General features: G+C 42.0%; 1 protein-coding gene across 7 annotated transcripts in view; it reads left to right on the top strand.

The window, feature by feature from the left end:
* Positions 1 to 14,984, top strand: part of SELP (selectin P) — a 46,599-nt gene extending 31,615 nt beyond the window's left edge. For 2 of the 7 annotated variants that reach the window (XM_008525544.2, XM_070591398.1), the window contains 8 exons: positions 965 to 1,150; positions 6,778 to 6,963; positions 7,816 to 8,025; positions 9,046 to 9,231; positions 10,070 to 10,189; positions 12,548 to 12,578; positions 13,630 to 13,685; positions 14,272 to 14,984. In XM_008525544.2, the coding sequence (XP_008523766.2) occupies positions 965 to 1,150; positions 6,778 to 6,963; positions 7,816 to 8,025; positions 9,046 to 9,231; positions 10,070 to 10,189; positions 12,548 to 12,578; positions 13,630 to 13,684 (974 nt within the window). In that variant the 3' untranslated portion in view covers position 13,685; positions 14,272 to 14,984. The remainder of the gene's footprint in view (positions 1 to 964; positions 1,151 to 6,777; positions 6,964 to 7,815; positions 8,026 to 9,045; positions 9,232 to 10,069; positions 10,190 to 12,547; positions 12,579 to 13,629; positions 13,686 to 14,271) is intronic. The other 5 variants (XM_070591399.1, XM_070591401.1, XM_070591402.1 and 2 more) reach the window with 3 other exon arrangements.
* The last annotated feature ends 1,701 nt before the right edge of the window (positions 14,985 to 16,685 follow it).

Raw genomic sequence — 16,685 nt, 5'->3', positions numbered from 1 at the left:
AAACTCCTGGGAGCTAAGTAATGCTGTTCTCCACATTTTAAAGGTGAACGTATCAAAGTTCAGAGAGGTTAAATGACTTGCCAAAAGTCACAGAGCATGATATCCAACCCAAACAAGTCCCCTAGCCCCTCAAACTCTACATGTTTAAGATCTCAAAGAGGCATTCACTTTTTTTGTAAGTGAGCAGCAGAGTCATTTGGGGCTGGCCACTGTAGGATGAGACTGGTAGGAAGAGAATTTGCAGATGGCTAATAACATTATGTGCCTACTTTGTGTCCATGACTTCTTAAATATATTTTTAGATGTAATTTTTATATATGATTTATTTAACTTACTATTTTGTACTATTTTTGAGGATCCCTGCAAGGCAAGGATTATTATTTTTCCCATTTCATAGATGCAGCAACTGAGGTTCAGAAAGCTTATTGTCCAGAGATACATTCCAATGAGTAACAGAGCCAGGATTTGGACCAGATTCTTTCCACCACTTGGTTGGGGAAAGGAAATTTTTGGAGGGAGAGAAAGTATTTTACTCTGTTTTTCTATTTCCAATCATTCGTCATTGTTTTCTGGCAAGGTCATCAGGTCTGTTTCTGAAGAAGGTGTCAAGGAAGCAGCCACTCCTACTCGTGTTCAGGGGCAGCTGAAATGAGCTGCATCACGCTCTTCCCTAACAAAGCACCAGCTCCCTTTAAGACCACATCTACGGCCCTTTGTGGGGAGCGTTTCAGGACGCCAATCAACCGTGCGCTGCTTCTAGTTTACACGTCCATGACCTCTAACCGGTGATAGAGCACCAGGAAATTCGATCTTTTCTAACCAAATGCTGCCCTTGGGTATTGAGGACCACGCTCCCCCGACACACACACACACGTATGCACACGCGTGCACACACACATGCTGATTTCAGGTTGCTGTGTTCTAAAACAGTCTCTTCTCTCCCCCTCTGCCATGCCCCTGACAGCCATTACCTGCACACCTCTGCCAAGCCCTCGGAATGGAACAATGACCTGTGTCCGACCTCTTGGAGATTCCAGTTATAAGTCCACATGCCAATTCACCTGTGATGAGGGATTCTCTTTATCTGGACCAGAAAGATTGGATTGCACTCCATCTGGACACTGGACAGGTTCCCCACCGATGTGTGAAGGTAGGATGCCCTGTCTGTCCTTTCTCTTGGCTTCTCAGGTAACACTACAGCATGGAGAATCGCCAGGGATTCACATAAAGCTGTTCTTAAGCTAAAAGAAACATACTCTCCACAAAGCATGGTAATGGGGACCAAAAGTTTTTCTCTCTCTCTCTGTGAATATTCTTATAAAAGTACCTTTAGTTAAAATTTCACAGTTTTATAGAGTGTTTTTGTGTCACCATGGCATTCGATGTCCACCACAATGCTGAAATAATGAGGAAAGGCGGTATCTTCTCCTTCTTAGAGCTGCGGGACAGAGGCTCAGGGAGATTAAGTAACTCGTCGAAATTCACGCTGTTAGTAAGTGATGAAGCCAGCAATGTCACTGGGACTTTCACTTCTTTATAAAGCATTTTTCTACTACACTCTTCATTCACTCATTTCTATATTGACCTTCATTGAGCACTACTAAGCCCCAGACACTGAGCTTTTGTGATTTCATCGCAGCCCCTCGAGGATCTCCCAGTCTAACTATTTGGGTCCTTCTCTCCTCCCTCCACATCTTTGTGGATTATGAGCTCCCTGAGGAGCTCCTTCATCTTTGTATCCCTTACAGCAACTAGACAGAGTAAAAGTGGGTGTGTGACAAATATCTGTTGAATTGGAGCTTATCATTTACTGGTTAAATTTACTCAAGCACAAGCCCTGTTGATGGCGAACTAGTGGATCCTGCAAGCAGGGGCCAGCTTTCACCTGTCTTTGATTCCCCAAAACATCCGGCTGACACAGTACCAGCATATAGTGTGCTCTAAAACGGAAGTTTACCAGATTAATTAATTCATAGCGCATGTTTACTTTCAAAAGACACATTGATCAAATTTATTGCTCAGTACTCAGTAACAATGAGACCAGTAATAATAGCTAATATTGATTGCTTGTGTAATAAGTACCAGCTATTTCATAGGCATTATCACATTCAATCCACACAGCAATCTTTAACATGATTATTATTATCCCCGTTTTAAAGATGGAGAAACAGAGGCTTGGAGAGGATAAATAGCTGGTAAAGGTTGAATAGCTAGGAAGTGTGGAGGTAGGATTCAAATCCAGGTCTAGCCTGATTACAGGGCTAGTGTGTTTAACCACTACACCACACTGCCTCCCAGTGGCGGGTTTCTAAATCCCGAGTCAGCCAGCAGTCAATTCACGCTTTTCCACCGCCCAGCTTGCAGCTATAACTGCTGAAATAAACTTCAGAAATGACAGTGCCTGGTGATCAGATGAGAGAATATGTTGACAGAAATCTGTTAGTTTATATAAAAAAAACTAAAATCTTATTTATTCCTTTTTGTGGAATGAGCACTGGATTAATAGCCAAAGACCTGTATTGCCCTTCCCCGAAGTCACGTGCCATTTAGAAGGTCATGTCACACCCTTGGGCTTCAGTTTTCTCGATTCCAAAAGAGGAGGAGTGGACAAGATCATCTTTGAGGTCTCTTCCCTGGTCAAGAATTTTCTAGGTTAAAGAACATAAAATGCTGCCATCTGCTGTCAGAAAGATAAAGTACAAGCCACGCAAGGGATCTAGAACACTGATGGTGACAGCATTAGGGCTTGCACTTCATCACTTATTTTTCACCCACTCATTCGTTCTTCCCATGACCTTTATCATGAGCTCTGTTTTCCCACAATGTGTTTTAAGGCTAAAGAATTAAAAAATCCCTAAGAATGGTCTTACTAAAGTTTTAAATCATGTGTGGAACCAACATCGTTGTTAAATCTGTAATCTCTGAAGCCCCTCTTCTTGCCAGCTTCCTTTCCTCCATGAGAGGAGGCGTTTACCCCCCCACCCTGTGGGCCCAGCCCCCCAGCATCTAGAACCAACCCCAACCACGGGGCAGCCCCTTTAGCGAACTGCGGGCCTCAGAATCGTCAACCTTGTCTGAGCCTCATCTTGAGCTCTGGGCTTTGTACCTGTGTTTCTACCTCATTCTCCAAATTTATTCCCTAGATTTAGGCAAATAGTTCCTCTTCTTTCCCATATGCCTGAGTCCATGAATTTTTAACTCTTCAGCAAGAGGGTTAAACCAGAACCCTGAGTTTTGTGTAGTGTTTGGCAGAGTCCGAAGCTCTATCAGAGGGGCGCGGGGCCACCACGTCGGCAGGGGCTGGGTGGCAGATGGAGAGCTCAGTCTCCTGCTTCAGAGTGCAATGGGAGAGTTCATTTTTTGAGGTATTTCCTTTTTAGTTAGAGCACCAGGCCCTGGTCCTCTGGACTTGGGCTCTCCTTTCCCTGAACCTAAGCGGCACTGAATTGCTTGTATCTCGTTGCTGTGTCCCGCATGTCCCCATGCTGGGCTGCTATCCTGACGCAGGCTGCTGCTGTCTCAATCACTTTGTCATTGTCCCTCTGGAGACCAGGCTTGCTGCTGGACCCGAGTCCTAATGACCAGCCTCACCGTGGTGGGGTGGGGAGGGTCCTGGTTCTGTGTCTCTGTGCTGGCTCTGCTCTCCTGTCCTGTTCCTGCTCGCAAGGCCTGAAATAGAGCAGGTTGGTGCCCTCTAAGCTCTGGCCTGGCTCACGCCTCTATTTTTTTGTCTCCACTCCTCCAACATTTCTCTGACTCCACGGGGGTTCCTAGTCTTTATGTTTAAAGTTTGAGTTGGGAACAACCAAGTCAGTTAAATTTATTTATACTGTTTCTAAAAAAATTCTTGACAGAACGATATCCAACTCAAGTAAAAATACACGATACAAAGAAACAGAGAAGAATTTACTAAATCTATTTGAAATAACATAAACCAGTATGTTGTAAGTTGATGATAGAGTGCCAGTGAACCTAATAATCCATGAATTCACATGTAATCATGACTTACTTCATGGATTACAAAAAAATCAGTGAAGACAGCACTGCCTTGGAAGTCCACGAAAACAGAGCATTAAGCCTGTGATAAAAGCAATGCTTATCTGTCTTCTGTCCTTCTTGCAATTACCCAGTCTTAGGTAAGGTTTTATGGTAGGCTCATGGATATGACTCCTTTTTAAAGGAGGCCACAGAGGCCTCTCTTTGGTAAAAATCTCTTCATCTACATCTGCACTAGGCCCCTCCACTCCAACAGCTTCCTTGGTAACTCCACAAATTTAATTCAGCCCATGTTTGCTGAGAGCCTACCACGTGCCAGATCGGGGGTAGGCCTCTGTGTGCCTCATCAAGGCTGCCCCTCAGACAGGAAGACATGCTTCCTTACAGGATTCAAAGGCAACTCCTTAAACTTATTTAGAGGCCTTTGATTGGACAAGGTCAATTTTTACATATGACAGTTCAGAGGCTTCGGTGGATACAAAAGGCTCTATCTATAATCTTGACAGAGTAAGACTGACAAAATTGGGACCAAGGCCACATCTCCCAGGTGGACCTAATGCTGTAGTAATTCTCCTTGTATGTTAGGGGTCACTTGAATCCTTTTTTTTTTTTTTTAAGATTAGCCCTGAGCTAACATCTGCCACCAATCCTCCTCTTTTTTGCTGAGGAAGACTGGCCCTCAGCTAACATCTGTGCCCATCTTCCTCTACTTCATACATGAGATGCCTGCCACAGCATGGCTTGACAAGCAGGGCATAGGTCTGCACCCAGGATCTGAATCGGTGAACCCCAGGATGCCGAAGCAGAATGTGCAAACTTAACCGCTGCACCATCAGGCCAGCCGCTTGAATTCATTTTTTAAAATAGTAACTCCTCTTGTTTCTTTTCAGACCAGGTAAAAACACTTGTTAGAATGCATCCAAATTAAACTGTGCTCACTAACTTATTTGTTCACTTGACAAATATTTTTAGAACCCCTACTATGTGCCAGACCCTATTCCCTGAGATACAGTGCTGAAGAGCTGACAAGGTCCCTGCTCTCATGCAGTTGACATTATGCATTTTGGGGGGCTTAAATACAAAGTCCTGGGAGATATGAAAAAGTTATTCTAGTGAAAATGTTCACAGATTACATAATCTCTATGACTTATACCAATAGATATATTTAATAAATGTTTGATAAATGGAATTGATCTTCCAGACACGGATTTATTCATTACTTGAAAATTTGAGAGTACTAAACTAAAATTCAGTATGTTACTTTGGCTGTTTGAATGGATTCATGCAATAAGGATCCACAATCCTTTGGTGAATAGCCTGTCACTGAAAAAATGTGGGCCAGTGTGTAAAAGCCAATACATGACTCGTCCATGAGGCATTAGGTAGGATTTCAAGAAGTTTTTTAAAAACGCAACATAGCTGAGCAAAATGAGCCTTACCTAACCAAGACATTACTTTCAGATGGCCTTGAATTTAGAGAAAGAATAGTCACTCAGTTTGTCAATAACCCAATATTTGTTGATTAATAATAGTTTTACGTCAGAGAATTTAATGGAGAGACAGACATGAAGCTAAGAGAAATATGTAAGTGCAATGATTTATAAGAACAATTTTTCAGGGAAATGGTTAGTGAATTAAAAATTCATTTACTCATCTACTTGACAAATGCTTGTTGAGTACCCCGTCTCGAGATCCTGCAGTGTGAACTGTGGGACACAAAGATTTATGGTTCTTGGGTCTTCAGAGCTTTCCATCTAGTAAAAGAGGAAAAATATGACATGTGATATGACAGCATGAGTTTAAACAAAAAGCTGATGCATTCAGAGAGGAAGGCTTCAGGCTCCAGTGATCAGCAGAGGCTTTGGAGAAGCTGTGTTCGGTTGGATCCTAGCGGATGGGTGGTATGTTAGTCAGTTAAAATAGAAATTCATGGGGGCTGGCCCCATGGCAGAGTGGTTGGGCCTGTGCGCTCCGCTGCAGGTGGCCCAGTGTTTCGTTGGTTCGAATCCTGGGCACGGACATGGCACTGCTCATCAAGCCACACTGAGGCGGTGTCCCACATGTTACAACTAGAAGGACCCACAACCAAGAATATACAACTATGTACTGGGGGTCTTTGGGGAGAAAAAGGAAAAAATAAAATCTTTAAAAAAAAATAGAAATTCATGGCCGTGGGAGCCAAGAACCAGGACGATCAGTTCAGGAAATGCCCAGGGACTAATCTGGCTTGACCAGGAGGTTTTGAGCTTTCCTGTGCTGTGGAACTGTGGTATAAAAAGGACAGCTTGGGGATCCAAATGGAGGAAATAGTTTAGGACAGAAGATGATTATTGCAGTTTTAGATGTGTTGAATTTGAGGATACAGCAGGATATCTAAGAGGAAGTAGTTTCCAGCAGGAGGAAGGGCAGAAGTGAAGTCCTGGACTGCACCCATATGGATAGGACAGTGAGAGCCAGGGGAGGCAATGAAGTCTCTGAAGAAGAAGGTGTAGAGAGAAGAGGATGAAATCGTGAGTTCTTGGGCATGACTGCTCTACTACTTGATTTCTTCATTTCTGTGACTTCTACCTATACTCCTCTCTGCAAGCCCACCGTCCCTCCCCTGCCCTCTGTAGTAAAGGACCTGCCATAGTTGTTGTGGAATGCCTGCTGCCTAGCAAAACACCTGACATAGTAGGTGCTCAATAAATATTTGTTGAATACGTGAATGAATTAATTTGATCCAGAACACAGCTTCTGAATAAACTTGAAGATTGTGAAATTCTTGATTTGATCCTCTAGCCATCAAGTGCCCAGAATTATTTGCCCCAGAGTGGGGAAGCTTGGATTGTTCTGACACTCATGGAGAATTCAATGTTGGCTCCACCTGCCATTTCTCCTGTAACAAGGGCTTCAGGCTGGAAGGGCCCAACAATGTTGAATGCACAGCTTCTGGAAGATGGACAGCACTTCCACCAACCTGCGAAGGTAAAATAGTATACACTCACTGAGATAGCTCTTCTTCTAGAAATTTCTTCAACAAAAATAACAAACACTTATATAAGTTCCTACTATGTGACAAGTACACATTATACTATTATTATTGTGAAAGCTCTACTTCTTGTTAAGAAATGGGTTATTTCTTGAAGTCTAGGAAACACAGCCTTTGGATTAAAAAATTATAAGGACTGAAAGGATTTCTAAAAATATTTGTGAATAAAAGATATATTGATTCTTAAGCAGACACTTTCTTTCATAATTTTGGATCCTTTTTCTCAAAGAGCTTTATTGAGTTTCTTGAATGGCCTCCATTGTCTCATTGCCAGGAGGAGTACAAGGAACAGAGGTGCAGAGATGTCAACCATCATCTTTCTGCCACATGGCAATTTGGTGACAAAGCCAGTGGCATCATTCATGCCTACATTTCATGCTGACCTTTGGCCAGAGGACAATCCTATCTCCCAATAAAGCAGCAATGGACAGGCAATTGGCCTATGCGTATTTCACTTTCTCCTGAATTTCTTATATTTCTGCACCAACTCCTCAAGGTTTTTTGTTTTGTTGATCCCGTTTGTTTTTTTCTTAATATCGGTAACGTTGAGCCCCCAGTTTCTTCTTCTGGCCAGAAGAATCATCTCTCCAATGACCCTTTTAAATAATTTTTCTCATCTGGTTTTCCACACCTGAGATAAATAGTTTTCCTTAACTTCCTTAAGGAGCTATTGCTAGAGTTACCCTTAGTATGAAAGGAGCAGACGGCAGTTATGCCGTGCTAATCTTAATTCTGTTCTGCTCCTTTTAATTGGGAGCTCTCTAAATTGAAACATTTTCTCACGACAGGTGAGAAATCAGTTCCTACTCCAGAGGTGCGATGCCCAGCTCTCATCACTCCAGAGCAGGGAACAATGTCCTGTAGGCACCATCTGGGAACCTTTGGTTTGAATACCACTTGTTACTTTGGATGCAAAGCTGGATTCACGCTCACAGGAGACAGTGCTGTCAGATGCAGGCCTTCAGGACAATGGACAGCAGTAGCTCCAGCGTGCAGAGGTAATGTGAAAAAGAACAAGTAGATCTGATAGTCTCTTCCAGCCAGCACTCAAGCCAGTCATTGGACCTACCTGTTGAAATCCCATCTAAACCCCACAACCACTTCAAGTGGCAACTTCTCCATGAAATTCACAGCAATCCCAACTAGACATAATGTGCGGCAGGCATATCACTTGTCCCCTGTCACAAGCTAATGCCTTGGCACTCAAAGACCTAAAGGAGGAAACATTTGTAAATGACCAAAATGTGTTAGAACAATAAATAAGCTAAACGTGAAACCACCTATATGAATTGTGAAATACAAGTTGCAATTCTATTGATTACGTGACAGTTTAAACATTGACATTTTCATAATTGGAATAAATAAAAAGATAAGCCATGGCTGATACCTCTTGAAGAGCCATCTTCTTATGCATAAAGCACTACGTCTCTTCCATCTCTATATTCCCCTTGAAGCATAGCACAGTGCTTTGTAAATGTCACTATTGCTCAATAATGCTTGAGTTATATTTAATCTCTTGAGCTTTAGTTTCCTATCCACAAAGTAGGGAGAATAAGCTGAAGTCCTCTGAAAAATAGCTTAAAGAGGGTGGCAGTCTCTAACTTCTTTCCTACTTTCAGAGGCCAACTATGTTGAACAGTTATTATGTATTTTAATAAACACATGCTGACGTGCCAGGTAATTGCCAATGGTGGTAATAACATTCAAAATGATATTTTTGAGAAGCAAGATTTTGTAAGTAGCATTTTTCTGGGTAAGATTGAGCAATCCATTAGCAGGTATTTATTGAATGCTGTTATGTGCCCATCCTAGTTCTTTGCTATCATTCTCTGAGTGCATATCTTAGTATGTGTGATGTGGGAAGAGCTAGTGCGAGTGTCAGAAGTGGCTCGTCTCCTTTCTGATCTATTATACTCTACCTCATCTACTGGCAATGCTAACCAGGTTACAAATGAAACCAGAATTTCTTTTATCTTCATTCTCTATGCCTGTTTTTCCTGCCTTCTTTTTTTCTGCAGCTGTCAAATGCTCTAAGCTGCACGCTATTGAGCCAGTAGCAATGAACTGCTCCAACCCCTGGGGAAATTTCAGCTATGAATCAACTTGCAGCTTCCATTGTCCAGATGGTCAGTTACTCAATGGCTCAGCAAGTACAGCATGCCAAGAGAGTGGCCAGTGGTCAGCTACCATGCCAAACTGCCAAGGTATGTTTTTCATATAGATGAGGAAATCACTTTGATACGGAAAATAATAAAACCAGAGTTTCTTCTCTGTAGATTACTAGCAGTGGTCTCACTTTCCATCACTGGGTTTCCCCTGCATTTAGTAGATGTTTCACAATGAATCAAGCAGTCTCCTTGCCTTCTACAGAGCAGCGGGAATTAAACTCAGCGACTCTGTGTAGACTCACCACTCCTTTTTCAGAGCTCAGATTTGTGAAATGAATCCTTTCAATTCTTTATGAACTGCACGTAATACACATCGAAGTTTCAAAATACTTCAAACTGGAGATTCTTTCACTTGGATTCCGAATTTGTTATCTCAGAAGACCTTTGTTTACATTCACCTCCAAAAATACCATAAGTCTTCCTTAAGTTCCATCTGTTTGTAAGGTTTATTTCATCCCCCTCCCATTTTTATTTTTTTCTCTAGCAGCTTGTCATAACTACTTTTTGATACCTAACTGAATCTTTGATTGCCCCCCCCCAAGAAAATTACCCACAGTTTATATTATTTACCCAAACTTCCATTTCTCGTGTTTACCATTTAATTGTTTAATTCCTTTTATTGGGCCCTTACCCTGACTCCTTGGAAATTGCATTTGATATTTAAGCAGTGGAATAAAAACTCAGGCCCTGCTTCCCAGTCTGCTGCAGTGGTTTTATGGATTCCAGATCTCGCACGCCGTGTTGTGAGCACCACCAGGACCTTTTATGATCCTACTTGATCGCACATCTTAGAGCTCTTGGCCCCTTCTGGGAGAATGAGGGTCTTCTGTACAATACACTTCTCATGTCTTGCATATGTGTGTTTGTTTTGCAGCAGGGCCGCTGACAATCCAGGAAGCCCTGACTTACATGGGTGGAGCAGTGGCTTCTGCAATAGGTTTGGTGATGGGTGGGACACTCCTGGTTCTGCTAAGAAAGCGTTTCAAACAAAAAGGTAAATAGGAAAGAGCGTTCTCTTTATTTTCTTCTTTCATGTGATTTGAGATGGGGCAGTGAAACCACAGTTTCCATGCTTGAGAACATTTGCGTTAAAAGAAAACAAGGCCAAGATAAGTGATCTTGATAACTGACAGCCCGTCGGAATTACCTTTATAAAAATACAGATCCTCACATAGGGAGATCTGGAGATGGGCCTGGAAATCTAAATTTTTCGAAAGCCTCTCCCCAAAATTCCGATGAGGCCAGTTTGCACACTGGCATTTGGGGGCCTCTGGTCTAGGTAACCTTAGTGTCACCAAAACCAATTGGAAAAATGTTTTGCTTCCCTCCTTCACTCATTCTTTCTTGCAACAGTCATTTACTGATGAACGGGTGTTAGGTAGGACCCAGCATGATGGTCCCTGATATTAAAGAATGTATAATCCAGTGGGCGAGATAGATAGGTGAAGTCAGTGCTAATACTGAAGTGTAGTAAGTGTTTTAGGACAAAAATACAACCCAAGTGTTACTGGAACAAAAAATAGAGGTGCCCCAACCAGACTGACAGGTCAGAAAAGTCTCTTTTAAGCTTGGAAGAATAAGAGGGATTTTTCTAAGGCAAAAAGATAGAAATAGAGTTCCAGCAGAAAGAATGGCCTGCGAAGAGCCCTGAAAGGGTGAAACAGCTGGAAAAGTGCTATGCTGAGCATCTTAGTGCATCTAAACCAAGAAAGGCTTGTGAAGGAAATGAAAAAGGAAGCTAGAGGTGTAAGGAGCTACTGCTTTGTTAATGACTTGGTATGATAAGCTAAGAGATACACACGTTCCTATGAAAACTTGTGGCACTAATGCAGGATTTAAGCAGGGAAATGAGCAAAATGGAAGACCCTCTATGAGGGAAACTGTATTTATCAAACTGTTCATCCAAAAAGAACTCTGGTCTAGGAATAAAAGAAGGGAACCATCCTTTAAGGGTTAAAACATCCTCTTTCTATCTGCCCCAGACACTTAGCCTGTCTATAAGTTTGGAAAACTTTTTTTATAAGCTAATGGAGTTCTGCTTCATCATTCCTCAGGGAAAGTAACTGGGGGCATCAGAGGGGTCAGGAATGTTCAAATCCAGGTAACTGAATGTGACTATGTTAAAAGTCCCTAACAGAGTGCTCATGGAACTCAGGAGTTTCAACACCTATTCTTGACGGCTCAGGGGCAGACCTTGCTCCCTACTCTTAGGCTTTCTTGATTCACAAAGCCACCATTGCATTGAGGCTGTTTTTCTAAAGTGTCTTCATATACTCTCCTGTGAGTGGATGACTAGGACAATAGACAAAGAGTAGCACTCTGCCTAAAGACCAGAACTACAACCAGTCCCTCCACGCAATATTTGTGCTCACTTAGCCAAATCCAGAAGGCAGAGGCAAGGGCTCCTAAGACCTGGATCCTCATCTCCAGAATTATGTAAGAATCACTATTCCTGCATTTTCTTTAGTTTTGAGACCTATCTAGGACACCCTTTGAACCATGGAGAGAGACCAGCAGCCATTAATCCTCCAATATCTTTAATAATAAATAAATTCACTTGCTGGGGATGGGGAGTTTTCCCTTGACCTGTCCTGATATGATTTCAAACTTCCTAGGATTTGATGACGAAATAATAGGAAAATTCTGCATACTATGTCTCCCTCTCCCGCAGAATCAAAATGCACGTTCATTATCACCTTGAAAGTTCAGTAATACCCTCTAATAAATATACTTGTTCATTGCCATTTGACCTAATGTTTTCTAAACTTATTTAGCCATAAGATGTTTTTCCCCTTTTATCTACCTATGGGATAGGTATGTTTTAAAGTTTCCACTATCAGAGTCCATTGTTTGGATTAAGACTGGAGGCCCCTGATTGCATATTACCAGGAGGGAAGACATCCACTGTTATGTTGCTATGGATTTGTTTGTGCTATCAGCTTGCCCAGCTGATGGCTGGGAGAGTGTGACACACGATGCCATGATAGGAGCCTCAAGTGCCAAAGAAATGGGTTTTGAGAACCGATGATCTCAACAACAACAACAACAACCAAAAATAGTCAAGAGGCTGAAGTCAGGGACCAGACATGAGGGGAAGTTTTTACTGAAAGAGAAGAGGAGGAAGGTGAGAGGACTCTGGAGTTAAGTATTGTCAACTGTTTATTTTAGCCTAAAACAGGTCCTCCGTCTCAGGGGCAGACTGTTCCCAATACACCCCTTATAATGAGCCATCTGAAAAATGAGTCACCGACTTTCCCCAATAATTGCTGTCACAGAAATGATGACCTTTATCCTTCATCTCATTTTTTTTTTTCTTTTAAACCAATCATTTGTGTCTTCTTGCTTATTTCAGATGATGGGAAAAGTCCCTTGACTGCTCAAAGGTAAGATGGAAATGTTTTATGATTGAGTACATTTTTCTAGTTTGACTTTTTAATTTACAACAATATGTCAGAATGATTACACACAACACCCCCTTTTTGCAACAAATCTTTTGCAATGCCCCCTTTACTATTGTGAGGTAAAATATACAGACAATATATCCTAACTGCACATGTTTTTAAAAAATCAATGAATGCCTCAATTATAACATAAGGGAGAAATAAAAGAGAAAGTGATTTCCAACAGAAATGACATGCTAAGCCTGGGATGCAACATCAGCAGAGCTGGCAGAGGCTTCACCTTTGGAGGGAATCTGAAGGCAACGGCCATAAAGGCCTACGGCTAGAATATGGCATTAGCGACTCAAACGGCATCAGAGGTGGTGCCAACACCAACCTGGTCTTTCATAATAAATGACTCTGGTGAAGAGTTGTAAAATTGGTTCTAATCTTCCCTCAATTCATATGGCAATTGCATTTTTAAAGATGCAAACAAATATTTAATATTTATATCTAAGCAGTTAAGTGCCAAGCTCAGAGATTTTTCACCTGCATGAATATTGAGTAGATATTCTAGAGTTGTGTGGGGTGTAGGACAATCCCTTGGTGTCCATGCCTCTCAGGATGTCCAGCACCCCTGGCTCCTACCCACTCAATGCGGTTAGAACTCTTGATCATTATGAAAAATTTTAAAAGCCTCTAGGGGGCAGTACTACCATTTTCTGAAAACTATTGCCAGATGACCAAATATCAAGGCTGGGAACTCTGTAAGGATTTCCTCTCATCAGGAAGAAGCTGCAGCCCCTGAGCGGGCGGAGCGGGTATTCAGTACCTAAAGTAGTAACAATAACAACATGGTGTAAAATGCACTGCAAATTACCCAGAGCTGTTAAGTGGGATCTCATCACTTTGGCATTTATTTTTCTCTTCCTTTTAAAGCAGAATTCCAGGGGTGGGATGTGGTAATCCATGGTCTCTGGAGAATACTCTGTGCTGGACTGTGGTCAAGAATTAAGCATCATGTGACAGATCATCCTTGTGTTTCTTTTTTTAGCGACCTAGGAACATATGGAGTTTTCACAAATGCTGCATTTGACCCAAGCTCTTAAAGTAAGTTACCTATGAAGATATTTTTGAAAGAAATACAACAGTAAAAGAAAGAGGAAGAATATAAACCTTCACTTGTCTTTATACAATTATAGGTTAAATTTTAAGCATGTATTAAATTTTCAGGCCATGAAGGGAATCGTGTTGGCAGTAAGGGACAGGTATGGCAGTGGAGTGACAATAGAATGTGAGTTCATATAAGGATGTCCATTTCCTCTAGGATAGAAATGTTCTAGTAAGACATAACTTATTTCAGGTTGTATGACATTCCCATCAATGGCTGCTAGGTGGTATTGACACTGTAGCCTGGCTTGATAACTGGAAGTCACGGCTGCTGGAAAAATTTTACAGTCTTTTATGGAGCCAATCTCTTATGTGATCTGCTGGGAAAACAAAAATAATCTGACACCTCCTCTCTCCCAAAAAGCTCAGTGAATAGTTGAGTTTCCTAAGAAGAATAGTGTAGATGGCAGAACATCTGGATTCTAGAAAGAGATTATGTTGAGCCTCAGGAGATAGATATGATGGGAGCTTTCTTTTTTTCTTTAAGGAAAAAATAATTATTTTAATTTTTTTGTCTCATTTTCAGAAACTGTCCTTTGAGTGGTCACCTCAATCAACTTCCACAGGATTCTATTTTTGAGTACCAGCTTTCCTACTAGACTTGATTTTAACTGCAGTGTAATTGCTGCAGTTTTCTGTAAATACTTGTGAATAAAAGACATGGAATTTCCTTTCGATTAGCTCTGAACCAGAGCAGAAGGATTGTACCACAAGCCCAAACTCTCCACCCACCATCCCTTCCTGTTCCACCTCTCCTCTTCCTCCAACATAAGGCTCAGACGCCAGGACTGGATGTTTCTGCAGTGGTCTGTGGGCTTTGCCCTGGCTGTCACTGGAAATACCAATTAGCCAGAGACTGGAGCGTCTGACTTACCAGAAGACCAGACTGGGGGGGAATAAAATGCCTCTACTTTGTTGGGAGGCAGGCAGTGTCTTTGACTTGAAGGAATTCCCGCAAGGACTTCTGGGGTCTTCAGTGGTTGCTGCTTATGAAGCTTGTTAGGCCTCTGCTACAAGCCTTCCAGAGAAGCCTCTGGATGGTACCAGAGGCTGCAGACGATCGGGAATCAAGACAGGAAGGCACACATCACCACAGACCCTCCCTCTACCAGTCACTCTCTCCTAAGGACTCAAAGACCAGTATTCAAATGTGTAATTTGTGTAATTAAAAGGATTCTCCCCAAATGCCATGTTCTTCTATTTGATATTTTGTTTAATAAAGTCTTTGTTTGCCATCAATGTAATGCACAATTATGGTTGTCCCAATTACAGCTTGACCCTTCAGTCAGCAAATTTATATCATCCTACCCCCCACAAAGAGAAAATCAGAGAAGCAGAAAAACTCCTCATCACCTGAATGTTCTACAGGGAAGCACAGAGGTGTTGTGCATGTTCTTTTAATCACGTATTAATAAATAGGTCGTTGAAAGTTATAAGCGGTCATCTGGAACTGATGCAAAAAATAAAGTTGTCTTGTCTCCATGAAATGAGAGGCAATGAACACATCATGCAGACTGAATGACACGTAAGTTAACAGCAAAATGAAATGGCAAAACAGTCTAACTAAAGGTTACAAGAATTTCGGTAGTAACCCTGGGATTTAGGGACACAGTGCTTTAAAAAAGTTTCTCTGATACACTGTCATAGAATCTCTGACTGCTTATTTTCTGCCAGTCCCTAGGCTTGGTATTATAGGACAATGGTTATCAGCCCTGTCTTCTGAGTCAGAATCTGCATTTTGTTAAAAGTTCCCCTAGAAATTCTGATGGTTTACCAGCTTTGGGAACCACTGATATTGTAGATACAGAAGTGTAAGGCATTATTCCTGCTCTTGAATGGTTTATAATCTAGTTGGGGAGACAATAGACACCCACACAAAGTGATAGAAGGTAATCAAGATGAGCATATTTTTTTAGTGTTATAGGAGTTCATAAAATGGAAAAGTCAATCTGAGCCCAGAATCAAGGAAAACCTGGAACCCTGGTCGGACTTTAAAGAGTGAATAGCAAAGAGAAAGAGAATAAGCATTCTAAGTTGATAGAATAATATCAACAAAGGAGCAAAGACAGAAAATTGTGAATTTATTCCCACGAATTACAAGACAGAAGCTTGTAGGCATGCAGTTTCAGGGAACCCAGGACAAGTCATCATGATGCTTCAAACAAGATAATTCTCAGATTCTCTATCAACAGCAAAATAAGATCTTAAGGAAGTGTGAAACAGCCAGATCCTCTGAGAAATACAAGGGGCCCTGGAGGCAGGAAAAATGCAGTCATTGTAATAAACATGTGCTATGTGCTTTCCACCTGCTAGGAATTACACACTTGACAGTATCCTTTCATTCTCCCAACAACCCTATCAAGGAAAACTATTATTGTCATCCCTATTTTGCAGATGTCAAAACTGAGCTCCAGAGAGGTTGAGTAATTTATCCAAGATAATGCAGCTAGTAGGTGGGATTGGAATCTGGTGTACTGATCCTTTCAGCCAAGCTCTTCAAGCCCTCTGCTCTGCTGCTGCCTTAGCTGACCACAGGCCCTTATCAAGACAGAGCCGTGCAGAGGTAGAAGTCAGTAAAGTGGTCCAGGCCAGCCGCCTGGTTCATGTGCTCATCCCCTTGCTTCTTCACCACCTGAAAATACAATACTTCTGTGCCCAGTAACAGGGCATAGTACCCTTTCCTGAGATTGGAAGCAGAGTGAGCTGGGAGGGTACTGGGTCCCACTGCACTGGGAATTGCAGAGGGTCTAGCAAGTGTGAACTTCGCTGCAGGCAGGTTTTACGGTGGGTGGTGAGCAGCTACCGGCGTTCCAAGGGCAGAAATGCAGGAAAACACGCCCTTGGCTCCTGAATCCCTGGGCATTGTCCCACCTGCTAGAGCCTCTGATCTCTGCCCTTTCTTCACCTGTAATAAAACAGTCACTTCTCTGGCTGCTCTCC

The sequence above is a fragment of the Equus przewalskii genome, chromosome 23 (genome assembly GCF_037783145.1).
Source record: "Equus przewalskii isolate Varuska chromosome 23, EquPr2, whole genome shotgun sequence".
NCBI lineage: Eukaryota > Metazoa > Chordata > Mammalia > Perissodactyla > Equidae > Equus > Equus przewalskii.
The sequence above is the reverse complement of the archived record's forward strand: the minus strand, read 5'-3'. Positions and strand labels throughout refer to the sequence as shown.